The sequence below is a fragment of the Lutra lutra genome, chromosome 5, assembly GCF_902655055.1.
Source record: "Lutra lutra chromosome 5, mLutLut1.2, whole genome shotgun sequence".
Lineage (NCBI taxonomy): Eukaryota > Metazoa > Chordata > Mammalia > Carnivora > Mustelidae > Lutra > Lutra lutra.
This window is the reverse complement of record NC_062282.1, coordinates 46,052,180-46,077,348: the sequence shown is the minus strand read 5'-3', so window position 1 is coordinate 46,077,348 and position 25,169 is coordinate 46,052,180. Positions and strand designations below refer to the sequence as shown.

Genomic DNA, 25,169 nt, shown 5'->3' with positions numbered 1-25,169 from the left:
AGTGTATTGCCCTTGAAACTAATTATTTTCTCTTTAATTAACTAGTCTGATTTTATTTTTTTGCTGTCTTGCCCCTGACTAGGTATTTGTATGAGCAGTTGGTCTTAAGTGCATATCTTTGCCCCACTCCTCCCTTCTGCCCCCCAAACTGTGACTTCTCCAGGTCTCATCTTGCAACTCACAAAACTGCCTGTTTTTTTTGCTTAGAGAATCGCCCTTGTTAGATTCCTGCCTCAGTCTGGCTGGTCATCCCTGTGAGCTTTTATATCCCTAGAAACTGGTCCTGCGCCTCTCTGACTCCTATGATCCCTGTCCTCATCTTGAATTCAGCCATGCAGGGTGGCCGTTATCCAAAATGTGGGTGATGATTTGTCCTTTTATTTTCCAAAGCTTTTTTTTAATGCCATATTCTTAGTATCTGCATACTCCTAAAAATATTAGTAACTACTCATTTTTGAAAAATTATCAGGAAACAAGGTCATTTACATAAGGCATAATTTCTAGTCAACTGAATCTTAAGCTTTTTTTTTTTTTTTTTTTTTTTAAAGATTTTATTTATTCATTTGACAGACAGAGATCATAGGTAGAGAGGCAGGCAGAGAGAGAGAGGGAAGCAGGCTCCCTGCTGAGCAGAGAGCCCGACGTGGGACTCGATCCCAGGACCCTGAGACCATGACCTGAGCCGAAGGCAGCGGCTTAACCCACTGAGCCACCCAGGCGCCCCGAATCTTAAGCTTTTGAGAGTTGTTTTATTTTAAAGTTTAGCTGGAAATATTTCTAATACTTATTACACACTGTTTTTTTTAGTAGAATCTAAGGAGTACAGTTTTTTGCTTTTTTTTTGATGAAATGATCAGTTACAAACATTAAAAGTAAAAAAAAAAAAAACCAACATTAAAAATGACTAGAAAAATTCTTTCAGGGTCCATCAAGTTGTATGAGTCAATCACCCTTATGGTAGATTAAGTTAGTGGTTTAAAAAGTGTCGTCTGCAGATTCTTGTGTTCCCAGGATCTTTGCAGGGAATCCATGAGTCAAAACTCTTTGCATCATAATACCAAAATGTCTTTTTCTTTTTAAAAAATGTGTTATTTTGACATTCACACTGATGGTGCAAAAACAGTGGTGAGTAGAATTACTGGTGTCTTAACACAGATAAGACAGTGATACCAAATTGGGCTAATACTGTATTTTCACTCCCAGGCATTCATAGTAAATACATAAATAAATTAAATATTTTTATTTTTTTTAAAAGATTTTATTTATTTATTTGACAGACAGAGATTACAAGTAGGCAGAGAGGCAGGCAGAGAGAGAGAGGAGGAAGCAGGCTCTCTGAGGAGCAGAGAGCCCGATGCGGGGCTCGATCCCAGGACCCTGGGATCATGACCTGAGCCGAAGGCAGAGGCTTTAACCCACTGAGCCACCCACGTGCCCTAAATTAAATATTTTTAAAGTGCCAGTTTCATTTAAGCTTGTCCTCATGAAACAGTAAGAGTGATTTATCTCACTGAGTCTTGACCCTTGAGTACGCTTATTTTTCATATTTGTGTGATGCATACTGAAATTGTCTCAAGGAAAAGCACTGTTATTTCAGTTGTAAGCGCAAGTACCTGTTTTTTCATGGGACACTATTTTTATTTAAAAAGATTGCAGCCACACAGATTCTTCCGAGCAGGCTATTTGGTAAACAGTTTCTTGAAAATGAATGAAATGAGCCTTCACTTGAAGGAAAAATATTTGTGAATAGTAAAATTTAAATTAACCTAAAGTTAGAATTTTGTAAGACTTAACGTTTGTTGCTGTGGTGAGCTTGACAGCTTCCCAGTGCTTACAGATTTTTTTGATGAAATTGGTGGTCATAGTAACAAATTTGATCTCCTAGGTGTATTTAAATGTGTTGGCATTTAGAAGATTTGCATAATTCAGAGAACCAGTATTTTCCAGATGACTAATGAGTGGTGTTGCAAAGTCATGCCTGGGCAAAAAATAGACCAGTAGATTTTAATTTAATGTAACAAAATTTCATTATGCAATTTCAGGCTCTATATTATAACCAGCCTTTAAGACTATTTGTTGAGTTTTGGTGTGGTATTAAAGAATATCCACAATTATCTGCAAAGGCAATTAAAGTTGTTCTCCTCTTCCAACTATGTGAGCTTGAATTCTTCATGTACTCAAAACAACATATCACAACAGGGTGAAAGTAAAAGCAGATAAAAGGATCCAGCTGTCTCTAAGCTAGGCATTAAAGAGATTTGCAGAGATATAAAACAGTGGCATTCATCTCACTAATTTTTTTTCTTTTTTGGAAAGTATAGTTTTTCTTAAAAATTATGTCAAGTGTATTTAAGGAATTCAAACATTTCAGTTTTAATTTTTAATATGATAAGTGTTGACAGATAAGTAACTTACATTAAAAAAGACTCTTGGGGGTTCTCAAAAAGTTTTAAGAATGTAAAGGGGTCCTGAGATCAAAGTGTTTTTGAGAGCTGCTATATTAAATTATCCTAAACTGGGGCACCTGGGTGGCTCAGAGGGCTAAGCCGCTGCCTTCAGCTCAGGTCATGATCTCAGGGTCCTGGGATCAAGCCCCACATCGGGCTCTCTGCTCAGCAAGGGGCCTGCTTCCTCCTCTCTCTTTGCCTGCCTGCTTGTGATCTCTCTCTGTCAAATAAATAAATAAAATCTTTAAAAAAAATAAAAATAAAAAAATAAATTATCCTAAACTGCTATGCTTTTAGAGATGTTTCTGTTATTTTTCAGAATTGTGCATCTTTATGTTCTGTGCATTTATCTGTCCATCTTTTAATTCTCTTCACTTTCAGTGAGATTGCTTCTAATATCCTCTGAATCTCATTTTCTATCTTTAATCTGCTTTGGGTGGAAAACCAGTTAACCTAGTCTTACTCAAGTTGTATATTAAAAGGACCCTTTGACTGAGAGTCTTAAGGCCTTTCTTTGAGAGAAGGAAGTGAAGTAGAATGTATGGATTTTATACTAAGAGATACTTCCTCTTTTTTGTTCCCATCTGTGTTTTGTACTGCATTCTAAGAGGACACATTGGCTGGTTATATAACACCTTGCTATATATTCTATGTAAAGATACTGGTCCTGATATAAAATGGCTCTTGAATAAAAGTTTTTAAACTTACCTGAAGTATTGATTAGACAGTATAGCATGGTAGATGAAAGGATGGGTTTTGGAGTTAGACCTGGGTTCAAAATCAAGATCTGCTGTTTCCTAAGTCATGTGACCTTGGACAATTACTTAACACTGAAATTCTGTTTTCTCATCTGTAAGAAGATGCTAATCCCTCTCAGGTTGGTATAAGGACTAAATAAAATATTTAAGGTCTGACACATGGTAAGCACTTAACAGATGGTGGCTGCTATTTTCATTATCAGGGTGGCATAAGTAAATAAAGATCTGTGCTTAGCAGGAAATCCATAAATTAATTTTTATTTACTTAAGTTGTTCCATTGTTCCTAACTAAACCCAAGTGTGGCAGTCCCCAGTTATTTATAAACTTAATTTATTTGTACATAATACCATTAACAGTATTTGTTCAATTTAGTCAACATCTGGCTTTGCATAGTAATCAGAAATCCTGATCTTTAAGTACCATTCTGAGGACTCTAAGGCGTTTCTGAAAAGAAGGTTTTGTGTCTTTGACATTTTTCTCCCCTACCTGTTTGCCAGAGATAGAGGGCTCTGAAAAGAGAGCACTACAGTGCTGCACACTACCCTCCCCAACAGTTTTTCCCCAGGGATTTTGGGTGAAAATGCAACACTGACCTTGGTATTACATCTCAATGAAAATGTAAAAAAAAAAAAAAAAAAAAAAGGCTGTGGTATCAAAGGGGAGAGGAAACCATAGAAGATGGAGACCCCAGCCTCTTCTGAGTCCCACCAAAGTACTAGCCATGCCTCCTTTCCATCCTCACACTTTTTTTTCCCTTAACTTTTTTTTTTTTTAAAGATTTTATTTATTTATTTGACAGACAGAGATCACAAGTAGGCAGAGAAGCAGGCAGAGAGAGAGGAAGAAGCAGGCTTCCCGCTAAGCAGAGAGCCCGATGCGGGGCTCATGACCTGAGCCAAAGGCAGAGGCTTTAACCCACTGAGCCACCCAGGTGTCCCTCCCTCACTTTTTAAAAAAGATTTGTCAGAACGAGGGGGAGAGAGAGAGTGCACATAAGCATAAGCAGGGGGAGTGGCAGGCAGAGGGAGAAGCAGACTCCCTGCTGAGCAGGGAGCCCGATGCTGGACTTGATCCCAGAACCCTGGGATCATGACCTGAGCCAGAAACAGACATTCAACCAGCTGAGCCACCCAGGCATCCCTCATCCTTACACTTTTATCTTAACGCAGCAACTACTTTTTATATTTAGGTCTGTGGGGAGTACATGACAGGTTCTCCAAACATTTTTTGATCAACCTTAGCAGTAAAAGTTTTTTTGAGTACTTAGATTTAATGTATGTACATTTGATGTTTATAAATTATATATATGCACTGCTGTAATAATATATTACTTATGTTCTAAAGTATACCCTAAAATAGAAGTTTTTAAAGGAGAAGACAAATGTCTACAAATAAAATGTTCTGTTTCCCCCCAGTACTTTATTGGATTATTTTGTGAACCCCTTGGGGTACATAGATCCCAGTATAGATTCAGATACTCCCTTGCTCCCAAATAATTTAGAAGTTTTGCTAGGAAAACAAAATGCCTGTTAGATTTTAGATTTTTAGGCAGTAGAATTTGATTAGGTGTTGCTAAGAGGAGTGATATAGGTTACAGCTATAGTATTTAGAAGACCAACTTTTCCCAGCCCTTTTATAATGAGGATCACCAAACCATTTGAATTCTGTCTTGAACACCATGAGAGAAGGGAAAAGGGATAGCAAATGGAAAGGGAAGAACAAAGATGGAATTTTTTTCCTAAGGGTTTTGGGGAGAAAACAGGTATGAAGAAGTAATTACCCTGGTAAACCATAAACTGGTGATTAAGAAATACTTGTATGGATTATAAGTGCTAGAAGATTTCTATATACAAGAGTTCTCCTACATTGTACAGTTAAGAGCAGCTTTGGTCTGAGGAAATTAAGTAAGATTTAGATGAGTAGAAAGGAAAACAGCATTTTTTGCCATTTGTTTGGATGTGGGGTTTGTTGTTTTTTTTTTTATCTTTTTTTTTTTACAGCTTTATAAATTTTTTTTTTTTTATCTTGACTCACCTATTTACCTGTATGTTTCTCAAATATAAGCATTATATGTTTCCCATCATCTCTTAGGCTTCTTCTCTTCTCTTCATTTCTTCTTATCCATCATTATCTCCTGCTTGGATCCTCAGGCTTCCTGCTCCCCTTCTTGTTCCCAATTCGGTTCATCTCCACCCAGGAGCCAGAGTGGATCTTTCTAAAATTTCAATTGGACATACCTGTTTCTCTTTAAAATCATTCAGTGCCTCCTCACTCCCTTAATAAAAAGCTTGGATTCCTCACCATTGGTTTTTAAGGCCATCTTTTACCTGGATCCTACTTAATGTTCTAGCTCCATTCTTACCTCTCTTCTCTCCCTTACATTAAGGCACTTCCAAACATATTAAACTTGTTGCTTTGCTTTCTTTCACCTCGGTATCTTTTACTTGTTTTCACTGGCTGAGACTCTTCTTTTTCTCCTGGCTAAGTTATATTCACTTTTTATATCCTGACATAAATTCCGCTTTCTTGGAAGAACGGACATAGTACCTGCTTAGTACTCTGCCTTCACCAGTTCTCATTCCTACATCTGGAATATAATATAAAGAGCACAGGATTTGGACTGGAGTGGGAAGGCCAAGGTTTGACTCCTAATCTTTGCTATGCAATTTTGTGGAAATAACCCCTTCAGCCCTAGTTTATCTCTAAAATGGGATAATGATACTTTTTTGCAAGCCTTTTGAAAGAGTTCATTGGCATATATAGAAGGATTCTGTAAGCACTAATGTGCCATGCTCATTTAAATTGCTGTTACTATTAGTGCTGCTGCTCCTGCCATGCCTCTCTTCTTCTTCCTTACTGCCCACCACCCCCATCCCTATCAGTCTTTCTGCAGTGTCTTAAATGGGACTTGGGTTTTGTTTTTGTTTTTTTGTTTAAAGATTTTATTTATATATTTGCGAGAGAGAGAGCACGAGCGAGTGCACATAAGCTGTGGGAGAGGCAGAGGGAGAGAGAGAAGCAGGCTCCCCAGTGAGCAGGGAGCAGATGTGGGGCTTGATCCCAGGACCCTGGAACCATGACCCGCACCCAAGGCAGATGCTAAACTGACTGAGCCACCCAGGTGCCCCTGTTTGTTTGTTTTTTTTTAGGGGACGAAGACTTTACCAAAGAGATAACAGATCTATTTTCCCAGCTGCATGTCTCCTCCAAACCTGAGAAACTTGCCAGGGTAAGTTATTACTTGGTAATTTTCATTTTATTTTTAACTTGTATTGATTTAGTAGATAAAGAATATAAGATTCTAACTTCGTGGCAAGGGTGTCAACAAACTGGGGGTATATTCTGAGTTCCATACCTTCTACCTGCCTCCTGCTATCACGGGTTAGCATGCAGATCTCACATCTGCCCTGCCTGCCCCATACTTCTGCCATCCTCACCTGTTTTCATTTGGAATGCTGCTTATCTGAAAGTTCTTATTAGGCCACAGGGTTGGCAGCCTTTGTGAGACCAGTGGGCTTGCCTCAATTGTGGTCTCCCTCTTCTCAGAACTCTGAGTGATTCAAAGATGATGGAATGTGGCCCCAGCCCTTATGGACTGGATGGAGGTTATCATTTCCCATAGCACAGTGACCCTTTAGCTTGTGCAAATGAGAGTCCCTTGGCCCAGGCCTTGGTCTTTGATGGTGATGTCTGAGCTATCTTCACACATTTGGAACATGGAAGGGCTTTAGTCAAAGTCAGTAGGGAGGGTCTGTTTTCAGAGCAATACTCACCTAGCGTATATGCCAGTGCCAGCTCATGGGACACTATCCACTGGGTCTTGAGCTGCTTGCTGCCTCTTCACCATCCTCTCCCAATCTCTGGAAACATCTCTGGACCAGTTAATGGCAGGCACACATTACTGCCTGGCCAGTATAACCATTATAGTCGCTTGCATACCGCAGGGCAAGGAATGTGATTCTTGATTTGCTAGCCCACTCTGTCATGCCCAATGAAAATGCTACATTCCCCAGGAAATTTTCAGGTCATCCCCAGGCAGCTCATCTTCCTTGTCTCACCTGTAGCACTTGACCTCAGCACTTCTAGCTTGTATCATCGTCGTGTTTTTTGACTTGGAAATAATATCAAATTTAGAGAAAAGTTGCACAAATATAGCAAATAAAATTCAATATCTTTTATGCAGATACATCCTTTGTTAACAGTTAACTCCATACATTAAATCATTTGTGTTTGAGCATTTGTTTTCTCATTACATCTCCTATCCCTTCCCCCCCTTTTCCCCTTCTTCCCTTTCTCCCCCATATAGCACCACACACGTACACATGCACGCATGCATGTTGTTATTATTGGGACTGTTTGGGGGAATTAATTGTAAATGTGATAGCCCTTTACTCATAAATATTTTAATATGTACCCGCTAAGAATACAGATATTTCCTTATGTCACCACAGTAGTTCTCACCTGCTGTAAACTTAACATTGACACCATATTTTTTTTTTTTACAGATTTATTAGAGAGAGAGTAAGAGAGCAAGAGCGTGAGCAGGGGAAGGGCCAGAGGGAAAGGGAGAAGCAGACTCCCCACTGAGTAGGGAGCTTGACCCAGAGATCATGACCTGAACTGTAGACAGAGGCTTAATGGACTGAGCCACCCAGGCATCCCTGATACCATATTTTTATTTAACCTCTTGTCCACTTGTCCACATTCTGGTTTTGGCTGTTGGCCCAACAATGTCCTTTGTATCAAATTTTTTCCTCTAACATTGGAGCTAGTACATAATCATGAATTGTGTTTAGTTGTCAAGTACTTTTATTCTCTTTTAATCTGGAGTAGTTCCTCATCTTTCCTTGTCTTTTATGATGAGAAATACAGACTCCTTTCCCCCTATATAAAAATAGAGTATTCCTCATTTGGGGTTTGTCTGGTGTTTTCTCATGAGTAAAGTCAGGTTATGTCTTCCCAAGCAAGACACTTCATAAGCGACACTGTATCCTTCCCATGCTATCACACCTACAGCACATGATGTCCATCTTCCCCTTATTGTGATGTGTTGCCTGGTTTCTCACTGTATTGTTACAATTTTTCCTCTGTGGTGCTAGTAAACTTTCTGTGGAAGACATTTTAAGACCAACAAATACCCTGATTCTCATAATTTCCCTCCTAGATTTAGCATCTATGCATGATTCTTGCTGCATCAGTGTTTACTGTGATGGTTGCAAAATATTGATGTGTTCTAACCCCAGCATTTGCTCCACATTTATCAGTTGGCTTTGGCATTCTACTATAGTTATGAGCTCTCCCTTCTATTTCTTTATTTATTATCTGTTATTTAATATGATCGCACAGGTTTCAGTTTTTTCCTTTGGTTTGTGATTCATTACTGTTTTAGTTAGTTTGGTATTCAGATTGTCCTTCAAACGGACTCCTGTGTGACATGCACTTATCATTGTTTGGAGTATTTCCTTATTTTCTGTCATAACAAGATATCCTGGGCTCACTTTGTACCTTCCCATATGCCATCCCTGGAATCAGCCATTTCTTCAAGGAGCCATAATTTCTTTTTAATAGTACAGGCTAAGATGTGAGTAGTGGGTGTGTCTTCTTCACTGCTATGCTGTCTTTGCTTCTAGGCCTTGTGGGCAGAGCTAGGAAATGTACTCAGGTACACACACCCCTGTATTTGTACATGTACATACTTACATACGTTAGAGATCATGAGTTCATCCTGGCAACTCCCAATTTCAGTCCATCCCAGCAGGGTTCTTCCTGCCTTGCCTTTCCTCATGACACGTTTGTGTCTCTCTTCTTCCACAGAAAGAACCCCATCTCCCAACATTAGCGCATGTCCTTATTTCCTCAGTTCTGTAATGCATCTGAAATAGTTTCATTGCTTTGCCCATTCTACTATAAAAACAACCTATGGAAAGAATATATGGTTTATTTTCTATCCCCATGTTAATTTACTTTTTGAATATATAGAGTATTATCATGTTTCCGAAAGTCAAAACTGTATAATTCCCATCCATTCCATTTTCCCTTCTCCTTTTAGATATTAAACTTTCTTGCTTTTTGGCATGTCCTTCTTATGTTTCTTTTTTTAGATAAGTAGATGTATTTTAAAGATAAGCAGATATATTTTCTTCTTATACAAAAGTTAACATGCTTTGTATGTTCTTTAGCATTTTGCTTTCTTCTCTTAACCTTATGCATATGTATTTTTATAAAAGTATCATAAGTTGTTTTTATTTGTTTTTTTAAATGTGTATGCCTTACCTTCCATCCTAAATCTTTTTTTTTTTTTAAGACTTATTTATTTGAGGGATAGAAAGAATATGATCTGAGCCGAAATCAAGAGTCGAATGCTTAACTGACTGAGCTACCTGGGTGCCCCACCTTCCATCCTAAATCTTAAATTTCTTCAAGGCTAGATCTTTGCTTTATTGGTCCTTAAAATCCCAAATGTACTATTTCTTACTTTGTGGTGTTGAGTAAGTTGTTTATCCTCTTTATGAGAAAGGGATGATACAGAGTTCTTGTGAAGAATTAATGTGTTAGTTAATACACACAAAACTTATGGAGTCCCTGACTCATTATAAATGCTCACCATTAATGGTCCTATGTATAGAAGCTAGCCTCATGTATTATACATTCAAGTATTTGATAAATACACATATGTCAATTAACTTTATTTTGCTAGGTGCTAGGGAAATAGTAATTAATAAAACATAATTTGTGTACTCAAGGAGATCATAATAATAAGTTATTTTAAAAAAGCAAGTAACCCCTTAGCTGTTTGGTACTACTAGTCATTCTCTGGAAGCAGTCTTCACATTGTTTACATTTTGGGTGTCGAGTCATAAGAGGTAGAATAGTTAAAGATCAGGGCCTGATTTTCCCCAAGGGTTTATATGGGAGACTGTGTCATAAAGGGGAAAAGCAATGAAGCAGGAGTCTGAGAACACAGTTCTGATTCTTATTCTGATACTTGTGGTGTGGGCAAATCCCATTTCTTTTCTAAGCCTCATTTTTTTTTTTTTTCCAACTGATAAAAAAAATAAGTGGTTGTAGAAGCTAAGCTCCAAGGTGCCGTTTAATTCCTAAGTCTCCAGGCCTCTCCAGTGGGAAGGTCCAGACTGAATTCTGGGTGTGAGGCCTGGGTAGCATTGCTGATTTTCAAAAGGTATAATAAATTACCTTGATTTGGCACAGTAGTTCATAATGACTTCAAGAGCAGTCATTCTGAGTATGTGCTATGCCTACTTAAACATCTCCTTTAAATGTACTGCATTTATGATACTAGTTTTCTTCTTTTGTGTGGCCTTATTTCTTAATTTTTCTTTCTTCTTTTAATCTGAGATAAATCAATCCCTGGTTTTTCTCTCATTTTATCTCTTCAAAGGAATTGCAGAGCATTTCCCATACTATTTAGATTGTTAGTCATCTGTTAGGATTCTTTCCAGCCTCATCTCTCACTGTTCCTCTTCTCTCAAAATCTCACCACTCCCAACCTCATCTTCTACCCTGCTCCTCCCATATTGGTCTTCCTTCTGTTCCTTCAGTACACCCACCTGATTTTCCTCTGCTTATAGCTCTCATTGTCTAAATATTTGCATGGCTGACTCCTTTTAAACTTCAGATTTTGGCTCAAATTTCACTCCTCGAGACCCTCCTAACCATCCAAGCCAAGTCTGCCTTCTCTTCCAGTCCATCTTTCCATCTTTCCATTTTATTTTCTTTGCTAATTTGTTAGTTTGTTAATTGTCTTTCTGTACTAGAGTAGAGAAGAACAGGACTATGGTTTATATTAGTCACCACTGTATTCCCAGCACCTAGAACAGCGTGTAGTAAATATTTATAATGGATGAACTAATTAATAAAGGCCCCATCTGCGCTGGTCTTACTAGTTGCTTCACAGTTTTTTCAGCATACTTTGAGTTTTCTTGTTTCCAATCTTTTATATAGTTATTATTTTTTTAATTTGAGAGGTTAATGCAGAGGTTAATGCAAGTTAATGCAAGTTCTGATCTGAACTTATAGATCAGAGCCAGATTGTTCTTGAGGTTTTTATGGGAGTTCCTGTGTCATAGGAGAAAGAACCTTTCAGTGAATGTCTGGGTACATGGGTTCTGCTCTAGGTCATTCATGATTTAGCCTTGGGTGTGGCCCCATCTGTTTTTAAAGGCTCAACCTCAGTGCTGTATGTGTAATAAAACCCGTGATTTTCATTTCTCAGCTGGAATGACTCTTACAGTCTTCTTTGGAATCCTAATTGCCTAATTACAGCTCTGAATGCATTCTGTCTGTATAAAGTTCCTCAAGTGGATGCCTTCATTTAATGACAATAAACCTTTTCTTAGAAGCCAGGACACACTCAGTTACAAATGACAGAAACTGTAGTCAGACTGGCTTAAGAAAAAAGGGGCATTCATTGGCTCAAGAAACGAGAAAATCAAAGGGCAAGACTGACTTCAGGCATGGCTCTCTACCCAGGAACTCTACACCAATCCCCACACCAATCTCTTGACTCTGCTTTCTTCTGTTTTGGCTTTATTCTTAGAGAATCTTTTCCACATGCCGGTAGGATAACCACTGGTAACTTCAGGGTGACTTTTTTCCATTTGAGTAACTCCAACAGAAGTACCTCCAACAGTAATTTTATCAGATGTCTTGAAACTGATGCTCATTGACCTCGGTTGGGGTCACTTTTCCATCCATGAAGTAATTGGTGTATGAACAGGGGGATTAATATTCTTGGTAACTAAACCTGAATTATTTGCCAACCCTTAGAGCCAGAGGGTGGAAGCAACCCTACCCAAACCACATGAGCTGAGAAAAATCTGGAACCTCCTACTAAAAGAAAGGAGGTATGAATGCTGGCTAGGTAAAAACAGTTGGTATCCTCCATAGTGAGCAGGCACTGGGTGTGTAAATTGAATTAAGACAGTTTGTAACCATCCTATAGCAATGTTGTTTATGTAGGAGATACGCACATTTAATTTCAGTGTCTTTTGGTAAGTACTAAGTTGAAGGGGTGTTCAGGGGACTGTGGACATAGAACAGGGTTGTTTAGGTGCCCAGTCTCCTGGAAGGTTTTTGAAAGTTACCCGGAAAGAACAATGTCTGGTTAGAGGACTGAAAGAAAACTAAGAGCTGCCTTTATTTAGAGAAAAGAAAAGGGTGAGGAAAGGCATTCTAACCTAAGGGAATAGAATGAACGAAGAGTGGGGCACATTACAGGTCATTATTATCAGATCTTAAAATGGAAAGTGGTCAGAGATGAAGCTGGAGAAGTAGGTAGGGTCTAGGTCATGGGTACTTCTTTAGTCATGCATAAGATCATGTTCTTATGATCATGGGGATTGATGGGGAGCCATTGAAGGGAAGCCATTGAAGGGAAGAGGAATGATCAGCCTATAATATATCCTAATATATATGTCCAGCAAACAGTTGGAATATGTCATTTCAGAAGAGGTCAGTGCTGGAAATAAGGATTTAGGAGTTTGCAGCAGGTAGAGAATACTTAAAATTATAGAATCAGGATGGGTTGAGGGAAGAGGAATAGGGTGAGACAAGTCGAGGGCTAGGCTAGAACTCCAGGTGGTACTGTGTTTAAGGGGCCGAAAAACAAGGATCAGTACATACAAGAGCCTAAGGAGGAATGCTTGTAAGGGTGGAGGCAGAACTAGAAAATGGTGGTATTAGAAAAGTCAAAGAAAACTGGAAACAACTCAAAGGCCCACCATCAGGAGATTGGCAAATTATGGTATATGTATAAAATGAACTACCACACAGCAAGAAGTAAGAATCAGCAATTGACACTTGCAGTAGCATGGATAAGCCTAACAGACAGTATGTTAGGTATAAGAAGCCAAACACAAATTAGAAAGGATTTAAGATCTCATTTGTATGCATTTTAAAGACAGGTGAAATAAATTTACAGTGAGACAGAAGAACCATTACCTTTGGGCAAGGGGAACAGTGACTTGGTTTGAGCAGTATTTTTTTTTAAGATGTTATTTATCTGACACAGAGAGAGAGATCACAAATAGGCAGAGAGGCAGACAGAGAGAAGGGGAAGCAGACTCCCTGCGAAGCAGAGAGGCCAACATGGGGTTCGATCACAGGCCCCTGAGATCATGACTTGAGGGGAAGGCAGAGGCTTGACCCACTGAGTCACCCAGGTGCCCCTGGTTTAAGCAGTATTGACTTGGAAGGGACATGAGGGGACCTTCTAAATGCTAGGGTGATGGGAATGTTCCAGATCTTGATCTAGGTTGCAGTTACAAAGGCATATACACATGGGAACATTTCTTGAATTGTACTCTGAAGATTTGTGCACTTTATGTAAGTTATACCTCAGTTTTCAAGAAGGCCAAAGGATTAGAGAATTTCAAGAAGGAATGAGTGGACCATAGTGTTAGGTGTTGTCAAGAGAAGTACTAAGGTAAGTAGATAGGTGTATGATAAATGTATGTTTGGGTGAGAACAATAGTGCTGACTTACATGATGCTAACATATTTCTGGTAGGTGCACAATGTATATAGTCACCTTTTGGTGAGCTGAATTGAATTGTTGATGGGCAGTAATCTTTTTCTTATTTAGGCAAGAAATACTGCCTACGAATGGATCAACACATCTCTGGCCAAGCCATTAGAAGAGAAGGAAGAAGGAGAGAAACAGTTGGAAACAGAAAAAACTGACCAAATCAATAAAAATTCAATAGAGGTACCAAAGCAACTAAACCTTTTTTTCTTTTTTAATGGTGTGGAGATGTTGGTATCACGATCAGGGACGTAGGCACCTTCTGTTTTGTTGCATCACTACTCATCATTTCAACCTTGTAATCCAAGATTGTAGCAGCCTTGTTCCAGACTGTAGAATGAAAGAAGGAGTGAAGAAAAAGAGACTAAAGGTTTGTGTGTGTTGGATGTATCATGAGGAAAGTTCCCAGAAGCTGCTATAAGCCCCTTTTTATCTAAATCTTTTGGCCAAATCTTAGTCACGTGGTCACACCTGACTTCAGGGGAGCTTCTGTTTTTGTAGTTATGAGCCCAGCTTGTAAAATGACATCCCTGCCCTGGTAGAAGAGGAGGTTTACTGAAGGGCAGCTACTGGTCTCTGCTGCTTTCAAGATACCGAATCCTCCAGTATGAGAAAAGCAAGCTGACAGCATTTCCTCTGGGCTCAAAACAAAACAAAACAAAACCCAATGCCTTGTTTTGTTTTTCTGTTCAGGATATCCATGCATTTGCAATCCGGAGCCTAGCAGAACTGACTGCCTGCTCAATTGAACTGTTTCACAAAACAGCAGCTCTGGTTCTGCATGGCCAGAAGCAGGAAGTGACCGCCATAGAAAGGAGCAGAGCTCTTTCCCAGTAAGTATAAAGGGTATTCCTGTAAAGGGTGCAAATTGATCAGAGTTTTCTCAGCTTCCTTCCAAAGTTTTAAGAAACTTCCCTCTCAACAAGATGCTATTCTCAGGTTAGAGATTTGTTCATTTTGGGTTTTAGTTATTAAGTAGCCGAAGGGGTTATTTCTTTTCATTGACCCATAAGTCTACATTATAAATGTTTTTATTAACTGGTTGTTTTACTAATTATTTTTTATTGTTGATAATCTGAAAACTAGTTCTCAGATATTGGTTTTAATAAAAATAAAATTTTACATAAATAAAAACAGTAGTTCTTTTTTAATTTTTTTTTTTAAGATTTTATTTATTTATTTGACAGAGGGAGAGAGAGCTAGTGCACAAACAGGCGGAACGTGAGGCAGAGGGAGAGGGAGAAGCAGGCTCCCTGCTTAGTAGAGAGCCTGACATGGGGCATGATCCCAGGACCCTGGGATCATGACCTGAGCCAAAGGCAGAGGCTTAACAGACCGACCCACCCAGGTGCCCCAAAACAGAGAATAGTTCTAAGAACCTCAATTCTTAATAATGGTTATATTCATTATTGGGAGCTAATTATGTGCTAGGCACCATGCTAAGGGCCTTAGCATGTATCATTTCTAATTTTTACAGTAATTCTAAAGTTAAACGATTAGTCCTGCTTTGAAGAAAATAAACACACTCAAGAAAAATGAAATAATCTGCCCAGTTTCTGCAGACAGGGATTTAATCCCAGGCCAGGCTAAGTCCCTAAGCCCCCTTTCCCACCATATTGCTGATTTTGAATAAAAATTTCAAAAATAATAGAAAATAGATAATCACAAGAGAAAAAAATACATCTGCTGCTTTATAAATAAATCTAATTAAATAATGAGAATTTTCATTGGAAAAAAAAATTTGTGAGAATGTTTGGTGTGTTAGGATTGGGAGGGACCCTTGATGTTTTCCAGACCTATACTTCACTGTTCTCTGACATCCCACAACAGAGGGCTGGTTTCTTCATACCATACCAGAGGGCTGGTATGTCTTCAACATACTTAGGATGAGGGACTCAACTTCATGGTGTCCTGTTCTTTGGAAAAGTAGCTATTTCTACTTGTCCACCTCTATACCTGTGTTTATATGTACACACACATATATATGTATGTGTACAGTAGGTGTATTTGTGTATAAACACACACACACATATGTATAGTCTCCCCATTAATCATCAAATAAGTTAGAATCCATGGAGGGGCGCCTGGGTGGCTCTGCGTTCAGCTCAGGTCATGATCTCGTGGTCCTGGGATTGAGCCTCGAGTCAGGCTCTCTGCTCAGCGGGGCGTCTGCTTCCTCCCTCTCTCTCTGCCTGCCTCTCTGCCTACTTGTGATCTCTGTCAAATAAATAAATAAAATCTTTAAAAAAAAAAAAAGATAAAGAAAAGAATCCATGGAAACTGGGCCTTTGCTTGTTTACTGATAAATCCCCAAAGCTTAGTTGGTATATAGAAGACTTCCAGTAAATATTTCTTGAATGAATGCATGCATATTTATTTTAACTACATTTGTGAATGGAATATAAATCTTTTAAGTGTTGTCTTATCTCCTTAAAATGTATGTTCATTATTTCCTTTCACTTAACTTGAAAATCTAGTGCTTTCCCAGAGGATTTTGCAGAAAAATGATTTTCCAAGGACTGAGACTCCTCTTCCTGTAGCATGAATGCCTGCTCAAGTGGGTCTCCAGATACATTAGGTAGCTGATGAAGGCATATTTACTGCCTTTAAAAAAAGCTTTCTTCTTTGACATTTACTACCAGGAGTGATTTGTTTTCTTATAGTTGTTAAATATGCTTATTTAAAAAAAAAGAGAGAGAGAGAAAAACAAAAAGAGGAGCCTTCCTGACTTTGCTCACTTCTTTCCTAGGATGACAGTTGTGTTGTGTAAAGAGTTGTCGTCTCTGTCCAAAGAGTTTACTACCTGCCTAACAACTGCTGGGGTAAGATTTCTTGCCTTTTATTGGGCTAATGTCTGTTCTGTGGGCTTTTTAAAAACAGCTCTATTAATATAAAATTTTCATACCATAAAATGTTCCCATTTCAAGTGTACCATTTAGTGGTTTTTAGCATATTTACTGAGTTGTGCAACCGTGACCATAATCTAATTTTAGATAGTTTTCATCATCCCCTAGAAAACCTTATACCATTAGCAGTTGCTCCCATTCCCTTCCCCTCCACACTTTACTAGTGCTAAACATCACTAATCTGCTTTCCATCTATAGGTTTGCCTGTTCTGGACATTTCATATATATGGTATCATACAACATGTGGTATTTTGTGGCTGATTTCTTTCAGTTAGCCTAACGTTTTTGAGGTTCATCCACATTGTAGCATGTATCAGTACTTATTTTTATAACCAAATAATCTTTTATGGACATATACCACATTTTTCTGTTCATCAATTCATAGACATTTAGATTGTTTCCATTTTTCAGCTATATGAGTAATGTTGCTACAGACATGCATGTGTGCTTTCCTTTCTCTTGGATAGGTAGGAGTGGGATTGCTGGGTCATATGGGTGATATGGGCCATTGAATAACTGCCAAACTGTTTCACAAAGTGGCTGTACCATGTTACATTCTTGCAAGCAATGTAGGAAAGTTCCAGTTTCTCCACATCCTCGTCAACACTTGCCGTTGTCCATTGTTTTTTGTTTTTGTTTTGTTTTTAAATTTTAGCCATCCTAGTAGGTATCAAGTGGTATCTCATTGCAGCTTTTATTTGCATTTCCCTGATGGCTAATGATGTTGAACTTCTTTTCATGTACTTGTTGGCCATTTGTATGTCTTCTTTAGAGAAATGTCTTTTCTAGTTTTGCCTACTTTCAAATTTGGTTTTTTAAAAGTTATTTTATAAATTGGGTTATTTATTTCATTATGTATCTTTCTGTCATTTATTATTTTAATTATTTGTCTTTTTATTACTTACTATTGTTGAGTTGTAAAAATGCTTTATATATTCTGGGCATAGGTTCGTTATCAGATACATGATATACATGTATTTTCTCCCAGGCCATGGGTTGTTTTGTTTTGTTTTTCTTTCTTGGTAGTGTCTTTGCACAAAAGTTTTTAATATTTGTCTAGTTTGTCATTGTTCTCTTTTATCACTGTTCAGTACTTTGGGTATATTGTATCTAAAGAATCTTTGCCTAACTCAAGATCATGAAGATTTACTCCTGTGTTTTCTTCTAAGTGTTTTATTGTAGCTCTTACTTGTATGTCTATAATCCATTTTGAGTTAATTTTTTATGTAGGGTATGAGGTGGGGGTGCACTTTCATTCTTTTGCGTGTGGATTTCTAGTCATCTCAGCACTATTTGGTGAAAAGCATTTCCATATTGAATTGTCTTGGCCCTTTTGTCAAAAACAATCATAGATATACAGGTTTATTTCTGGACTCTCATTTCTGTTTTACTGGTTTTATGTGTGTGTATCCATATGCCAGTTCCATTTTGTCTTAATTACTGTAACTTTGTGGTAAGGTTTGAAGTCAAGATTGTAAATCTTCCAACTTTTTCAGATCTTTTATCTTTTTGGGGCCCATGCATTTTCATGTGAATTTTAGGATAACCTTGTCTTTGTTTAGCTGATTTTTGTGACTTATTTTTGTTTTCTCCTTTTATGAAATTTGCAGTATATTTTGTGCTACTCTTTGATTCCTGTACTGGAAACGTAGGCCTTGATAAAATAAAACCCCCAACGTTTGGCAGTATATTTTGTGCTACTCTTTGATTCCTGTACTGGAAATGTAGACCTTGATAAAATAAAAGCCCCAACATTTGGCTCTAGATTTTTTTTTTTTTTTAAGATTTTATTTATTTATTTGTCACAGAGAGAGAGATCACAAGGAGGCAGAGCAGCAGGCAGAGATGGGGGGGGACGCAGGCTCCCCACTGAGCAGAGAGCCCAATGCGGGGCTCCATGCGGCAATCAATCCCAGGACCCTAAGATCATGACCTGAGCTGAAGGCAGAGGCTTAACCCACTGAGCAACCCAGGTGCCCCTGTTTGGCTCTAGTTTTAAGGAGCAGTCCCTTACTTAGACTATGACGATCCTTATACTTTGCAGTTGACAACCAGGAGTAGAGTTGTAATTTAAACAGCTAACTTTTTTTTCTTTCTTTTTAAAGGAATTGTAAAAATTTACTGAAGGTGTGTAAACTATAGAACATGATCAGAAATCAGTAACCACAAATTAGGATAAAATTAGGGCATTTTAAATGAGCAGATAAAAATCATTTTGTGGTAAAACCAGATTCATAGATACAAAGAACAGATTGGTTGTTGCCAGCGGTAGGGAGTAAAGGGTGGCCTAAATAGGTGAGGGGAATTTAAAGGTCTAAACTTGCAGTTATAAATAAGTTATGGGGTATAATGTACAGTGTAGGATTATAGTTAATAATTCTGTATTGCATATTCAAAAGTTGCTCAGAATAGATCTTGAAACTTCTTATCACAATAAAAATATTTTGTAGCTATGTATGGTGACACATGTTAACTAGACTTATTGTGGTGATCATTTTACGGTTTATGTAGATACCAAATCTTGTACACCTGAAACTAGTATGGTGTTGTATATCAGTTATACCTCAAATTTTAAAAAATCACTTTGTGGCAAATATGTAAGTGTCAGTGTGGCAGCAGATTCTGGACCTTTCAACTCATTTAAGAACGTAGTCCAAATTAATTTTTCTTTATGAGTTTAGATTATGCCTGTAAGGGATAGTCCTGGGATATCTCTTTTCCCTTAATATTGTCTTTAAAAGAGCTTCTGGGATTCTTGAAGTTAATCTTCTGAGGCCAAATCTTTTCATGTTTCATAAAGATACTTTAAACCTGCAAGTGAGCTATAAAGTGTTGACACATGAGTAATAAGTTTCCATGATGTATTTCCGTGTTTTTCAAACAGCCCATCTTAAAACCATTGAGTATTTTGAGCACATGTTCCGTATCTGCATATTCTGTTTTAAAATTGTTCTAAAGTTTCTGATCATATGTATCATTTCTACCCCCTCTTCCAAAATGAAGATACTTTTTAAAGTCAATAAAAAAACTACAAAGGAATACACAGTCAATTGGACAGCACAGGAAGATAAAAAGAAGGAAATTTAAAGCACTTCCAGAGATGATGTTTTGCTTTCTCAGTCCAGACTTCTTCTGTGCTTAAATTATGTATGCGAGTGTATGTGTGTGTGTTTCCAAGTGGGATCACACTTTGCCTACTGGTGCTCACTTAACAGTGTGTCTTCTATTCTAGGTCAAAGAAAAAGACATCCTTAATCCCCTCATCACTGCAGTATTTCTAGAGGTCAGTAGTTAATTTTAAGTTTAACTTTTAGGGTATTATGTATTATTAATGAGCTCTTTTTCAGTCTTAGTTTTTGGCTTTTTTTTTTTTGTCAGATTGGTAATTTAGCCATACTGATGCAGTTATGACCAAAATGGCGTATAGTTGACGCAAATTCTCTGTTGATTATTACAAAGCGTAATGATGAAGCTGCTGTGTAAAGCGCAGCCCGGCAGTAGGCTGTCGGTAGTTAGCACTGTCCACTGGCTGCTGATGGATGATCCTTAGTCATGAAACACCTTCTGGAGACCAGGGGTCAACTTGAAGGCTGAAAATTACAAATAGGCAAACACTGCTTCTGAAAGGACTAAAGTTTATACAGGGAAGACTTGTTATAAAACAAGACAAAACTTCCTTGCTGAGAAATTTGCTTTGTTTTGTCAAAGGTGCCTGTGTTTACAGAATCCTCATCAGTCCATTAGATCTAAGGAAGGGGGTGGGTTAAGTCCTTGGGAAAGGGGGATGTAAGAGGATCACATGATGGGATTATATTGCCTCCTTGTGCAACCCTTTCTGTATTCCAAATTTTAAAAACTCTGTCTTGCCAGTTGTGCAAACAATTTAGATGTTTGATACTCTGTTTAAAATATATTTATGTAAGTCAGGGGAGATAATTGGTTAGGTTTTAAATAGGAATTGAAAAAAGTTTTAACTATTGGACTATTCTTTAGTTTTAAATTCTTTTAAAATTATCACCAACAAAATGCCTTTAATTCGTTAACTGCACAGTTTCCCTTGAATAACAGGATAATTATTCTGTTAATTAACACTTAGTGTTTTTGAAAATTTGTGATTTAGTAGGTGGCAGAGTAGTATAGGTGAGAAGTTTGCAAACCAGGAGTCTAGTCCTGTCCTGGGCCTCCCCTGATTTGACCCTGGACCATGCATTTACCTTCTTGACAATCTCATTATCTTTATATGCAATATAAGAGATCTAACCAGATGATCTCTGAGACCTCTTTTGGTTGGAAAATTTGGCAGCAAATGTCACATTAAAGTTTAAATAGGGGTACATGCTATTGATAAATCCAAAAAAGGTAAAGTCACTTAATAGGTTTTCCTTATTGCTATTTCAATTTGGTTGTTCTTGATTACATATCTGAAACACTCTTGTCCTTTTAATTGTACATTTTTATCTTAATGTAATGAGCTCTCTATTATTCTCCTGGAAGATTAGAACTTGTTAGATATTAATGAAGTCTGGAAAACTCTGAGCATGGTAATTCCATGATGCTTCTCATAAATACGTCTGTTATACCACATAGAAATTTATCTATACTTATCATCTGAAAGCAGTTTTCCTTGTTCGTATTTGTAGTCTCTGTCTTGTATTCACTAATTTTGTTGAGTCCATGGAAGAAGAGCTGTCATAGTGGACTGAAAATCCGGTTTGTGTAAGAGTCATAGCCTTCTAAAGTCCTTTGAGTAATTGACTAAAAGGTTGTGACAGAACCTACCCATTTAGTAGAGGAATAAATAAGCTTCAAATGCCAAATTCAAGCAGGATGTCAAAGAACAGCTACCATTTCAGATGGGCAAGTTGGACAAAAATGCTGATACTCTTTTTTGGTACTGTCATATCTTTTTTTTTTTAACTTTTTTTTTTTAATTATGTTATGTTAGTCACCATACAATACATCATTAGTTTTTGATATAGTGTTCCATGATTCATTGTTTGCATATAACACCCAGTGCTGCATGCAGTACTTGCCCTCCTTAATGGCCCAGTGATGGGTACTGTCATATCTTAAGAGCTAGATCATTCTTTCCTCTCTAACTAACTTGAGTTTATGCTTTTGTTTGCCAGGTTACAGATTCAGTTAGATTGTACAAACTAATCTAGTTTTTTGTTGTCTTTTTAGTGTATTTTCTCTTTTAAGTGACTGTGATATTTTCTTCCTTTCAATCTTGACAGGCCTCAAACAGTGCTTCCTATATTCAAGACGCCTTTCAGCTGCTCTTACCTGTACTGGAGATCTCTCTCATTGAGAACAAAACTGAATTTCCAGAGGAATGAGCTGCAGGCCCAGGGCCTTTGTCAGAACACTGAAGAACAGAGAAAATTCAACCCAAAACTTGTGACAGCCAAGAAATGTCACTCTCTTTTGGATACCCCTGAAGAAGTGAAGGAGAAAGGATTATTTTAGTGTATAAAATTTAGGCAGGAGAGCAGGTTTAAAGGAGGTTTGTTGCCTTCACTGCTTGGCTAAAATATTCAGGTCTTCATACTGCCCTTCTAAGTTGTTAGAATTATTAAATTATTTGAGAAGAAACTTTTATGGGAAGTTCAAGAATAATAGCTCTAGGTAAAGGTTAATGGGGTACTCGGGCAAAAATATTGGTCTTCTTGGACATGAAGCAAAACACTAACAGTTTTGTTATGGTTCCGTGTGATTTAGCAGCCCACTGATAGACTTGGTTGTGAAGCAAGAGAGAAACGACTTAGTATTCTACGATTCCTGTGCTTGATCTCTTGATGCCATTACCTTTCTCCTTTCTGTAATAAAATCTGTGGCTTTAGGAAAGCAGTATATAGAAAGTCTACATTCTTTGGACTTGGTTAGAAAGTTTCATGTGCTCTTTAATTCTAGTAGTTATTATGGCATGGAGGAGAAACATCTGAAGTATACACGAAGCCACATGAATTAACTACAGCAAAGTGCCCTTGGGCTTCAAATTGTTCTCCTGTCCTAAGGTGACAAGCTTCAAGTTGTAGTTGAATCCACTCAGCTGGGTTCTAGACAAACAAGTGCAGCTTAGAGAACCATTTCATGTTTGCGGGTATTCTGAGTCTCCAGGGTGTTTTTCATGCATACCTTATGTGCAGGGTAAATTCCCTAACAGCCAGCTCCAAAGGAGTATTGAAGCTCTTTTAGTAATGGGGTTTTTGTTATTTGAATATTGTTGAAGGGGATTATAGAGTCCCATAGAAATCATTTGGAACAGGATTTAACCTGTAAGACACAATATGTTTCTCCTTATTCTTTTTTGTTTTGGTTTAATGTATTTCTTAGCATGTTTATAAATATAACTTTTATCCTTTAAATCTTAAGCCTTCTTTTGCTCTCTTCAACAATATAAGAGGCCACTAAGGTATGATCTTCCTAAAAGTTTTTTGGTATCCACTCTTTTTAAAAAATTCTCCCAACTTTATGGTTGGAGGTAACTATTGTGAGCTCTACTGCTCATCTTCTAAAATCTTTAAATAAAATGTAACAATTATGTTAATTGATCCTTTACTTACTTACTCTACTTACTTTTCCAAACATAAGCCCCAGTATTTTTTTAGACCACAGAAATAGCAAAACAAGTCTCTAACATTGACTGATCTCAACACTATTTCTATGTAATTGCCTTCTTTGGGGGAAGGGAGCAGTTTGTAAGCAAGGAGGAGATAAATAGATTTGGGCTAAAAAGATACCCCATTAGCACTAAAATGTTACTCTGCTTATATTCTGTTCTGATATGGTCTGAAAACTTTTGGAACATTTCTTTTTAAGATAAATCTCACCCTTCCCAAAGTAAGTAATTCTGAAATTTCAGAAAAAACAGTTGCCTGTGGTTACTAAAGCTGGTGTCCCCAGTCCTGATTTGTTGCCTCAAGCCCAGTTGCTGTGTCTGAATCTGGTTTCAAAGCTGCTCACACTGCTGACCACCTGTTCAGACGCTTGTACAGTTGTGGCTTGCAGTTTTTACTTTTCAATCTAGAAACATAGCTAAGGTTTTTCTTTCAAGGAAAGGGATATAGATATGGGGACAGAACAGTGACTCTTTTTATGCACCTATCCAGATGGTAGCCCTGAATATGACCAGTTTTAGGTTAGATTTTGCAAAAGGCAGATGTGAATCACCTCCTCTTTTTTCTTACTTATCCCTCTTGTCAGCTTCCCCCACCCACCCAAATGTCCTTTTAAGGATTTAGGAGACCATCAGTGAAACAATGATGAAAGGACCAATTAATTCCGAATAACAATGGCCTACCTTTTACCTAAATATAATTAAAAAGAATGAAAATTCCTTGATTGAGTAGAGAGAAGAATAAGAGCATAAAAATTCTTTGGCAGGTGAAAAGGTAAACTCAGGGGATGCTTTGGAACTTACTGGATTATGGCGATGGTTTTTGGATGGTGCATGCTTCATTCTGTTTGGGGTGGATACAAGATGTAGATTCCTGATGATACCTCGTCTTTTGGTGCTATTTCTTTTAAATTTTCTCTTCTCTTTTACTGCTATGTCCTAATGTGTGGTACAACACCCCCGTTTCGCAAATCATTTAACACCTTATTGGTAAAATGTTGTTATTACTGGGGTAAGATGCTTCTCTTCCTACTATTGGGATCTGTTGGGATCTTTAAAAGCTGTGATTAAAAGAGACTTCATTAATTTGGTGTAAAAGAAATAGAAACATCTACAAACTATTCCTTTTTTTTTTTTTCTTTTTATAATGCCTTGCAGGTGTGTTAAGAACAAGCTATATTTACCTTACTTGCTTTTGATAGTTTTTTTTTAAGGCATAGACACCTAAATTGACAGGTTTGTGAAACGTCAATCTACAGTCATGTGGCTGGCATTCATAGGAATCTGAAATCAGTGTGATGCACAAATGTGGATTTTCTAGGCCTATAATTAGGAAACAACGCCTTGTCAGTCCTACCCCCAGTGAGGACCCTCTCTTTCTTGTTTTTATCTAAAGACCTACTTAAAAGAGAGGTGTTTATAAGTAGCCGTTGATGTCATCATTTGAGAAATAGACCTCTTTTTTTCTAGATGTATTCTGAGTTTTAAAGGTGGGAATATTCTTCCAGTTGGAAAAACCCAGATTAAAACTGTAGTAGTTTTACTACAGGGGTCCCTCAATAAGCATATTTCACAAATGTCAGAGATTGGAATCTTTTACTCCTTACCAATATAATGTGATGTTCATTTTCATATAAGACTTAAAATGAAGCATTTGAGAAATGAAGAAGTTCTAAAAATAACAAACCTTAATTAATGTGTCATCAAGGTCTCTGGCTGATATATGAGGAGAATTCTGAAACCTCGCCCAATAGTATCACTTTCCAGCTGCACCGTGATATTCCACAAGCACCATGCACGCATTTCCCCGCTTCACTTGCAGCCCATGTTACGACATCCTTGCTTGTGATTACATCATGTGGCCAAACCCCAAAGTTCCTTCATGTCTAACATCAG

General features: G+C 37.7%; 1 protein-coding gene across 4 annotated transcripts in view; it reads left to right on the top strand.

The window, feature by feature from the left end:
• Window positions 1-24,359, top strand: part of FAM114A2 (family with sequence similarity 114 member A2) — a 34,656-nt gene extending 10,297 nt beyond the window's left edge. For all 4 annotated transcript variants that reach the window (XM_047729312.1, XM_047729313.1, XM_047729314.1 and 1 more), the window contains 6 exons: window positions 6,356-6,435; window positions 13,809-13,931; window positions 14,442-14,581; window positions 16,498-16,570; window positions 19,887-19,937; window positions 21,892-24,359. In XM_047729312.1, the coding sequence (XP_047585268.1) occupies window positions 6,356-6,435; window positions 13,809-13,931; window positions 14,442-14,581; window positions 16,498-16,570; window positions 19,887-19,937; window positions 21,892-21,993 (569 nt within the window). In that variant the 3' untranslated portion in view covers window positions 21,994-24,359. The remainder of the gene's footprint in view (window positions 1-6,355; window positions 6,436-13,808; window positions 13,932-14,441; window positions 14,582-16,497; window positions 16,571-19,886; window positions 19,938-21,891) is intronic.
• The last annotated feature ends 810 nt before the right edge of the window (window positions 24,360-25,169 follow it).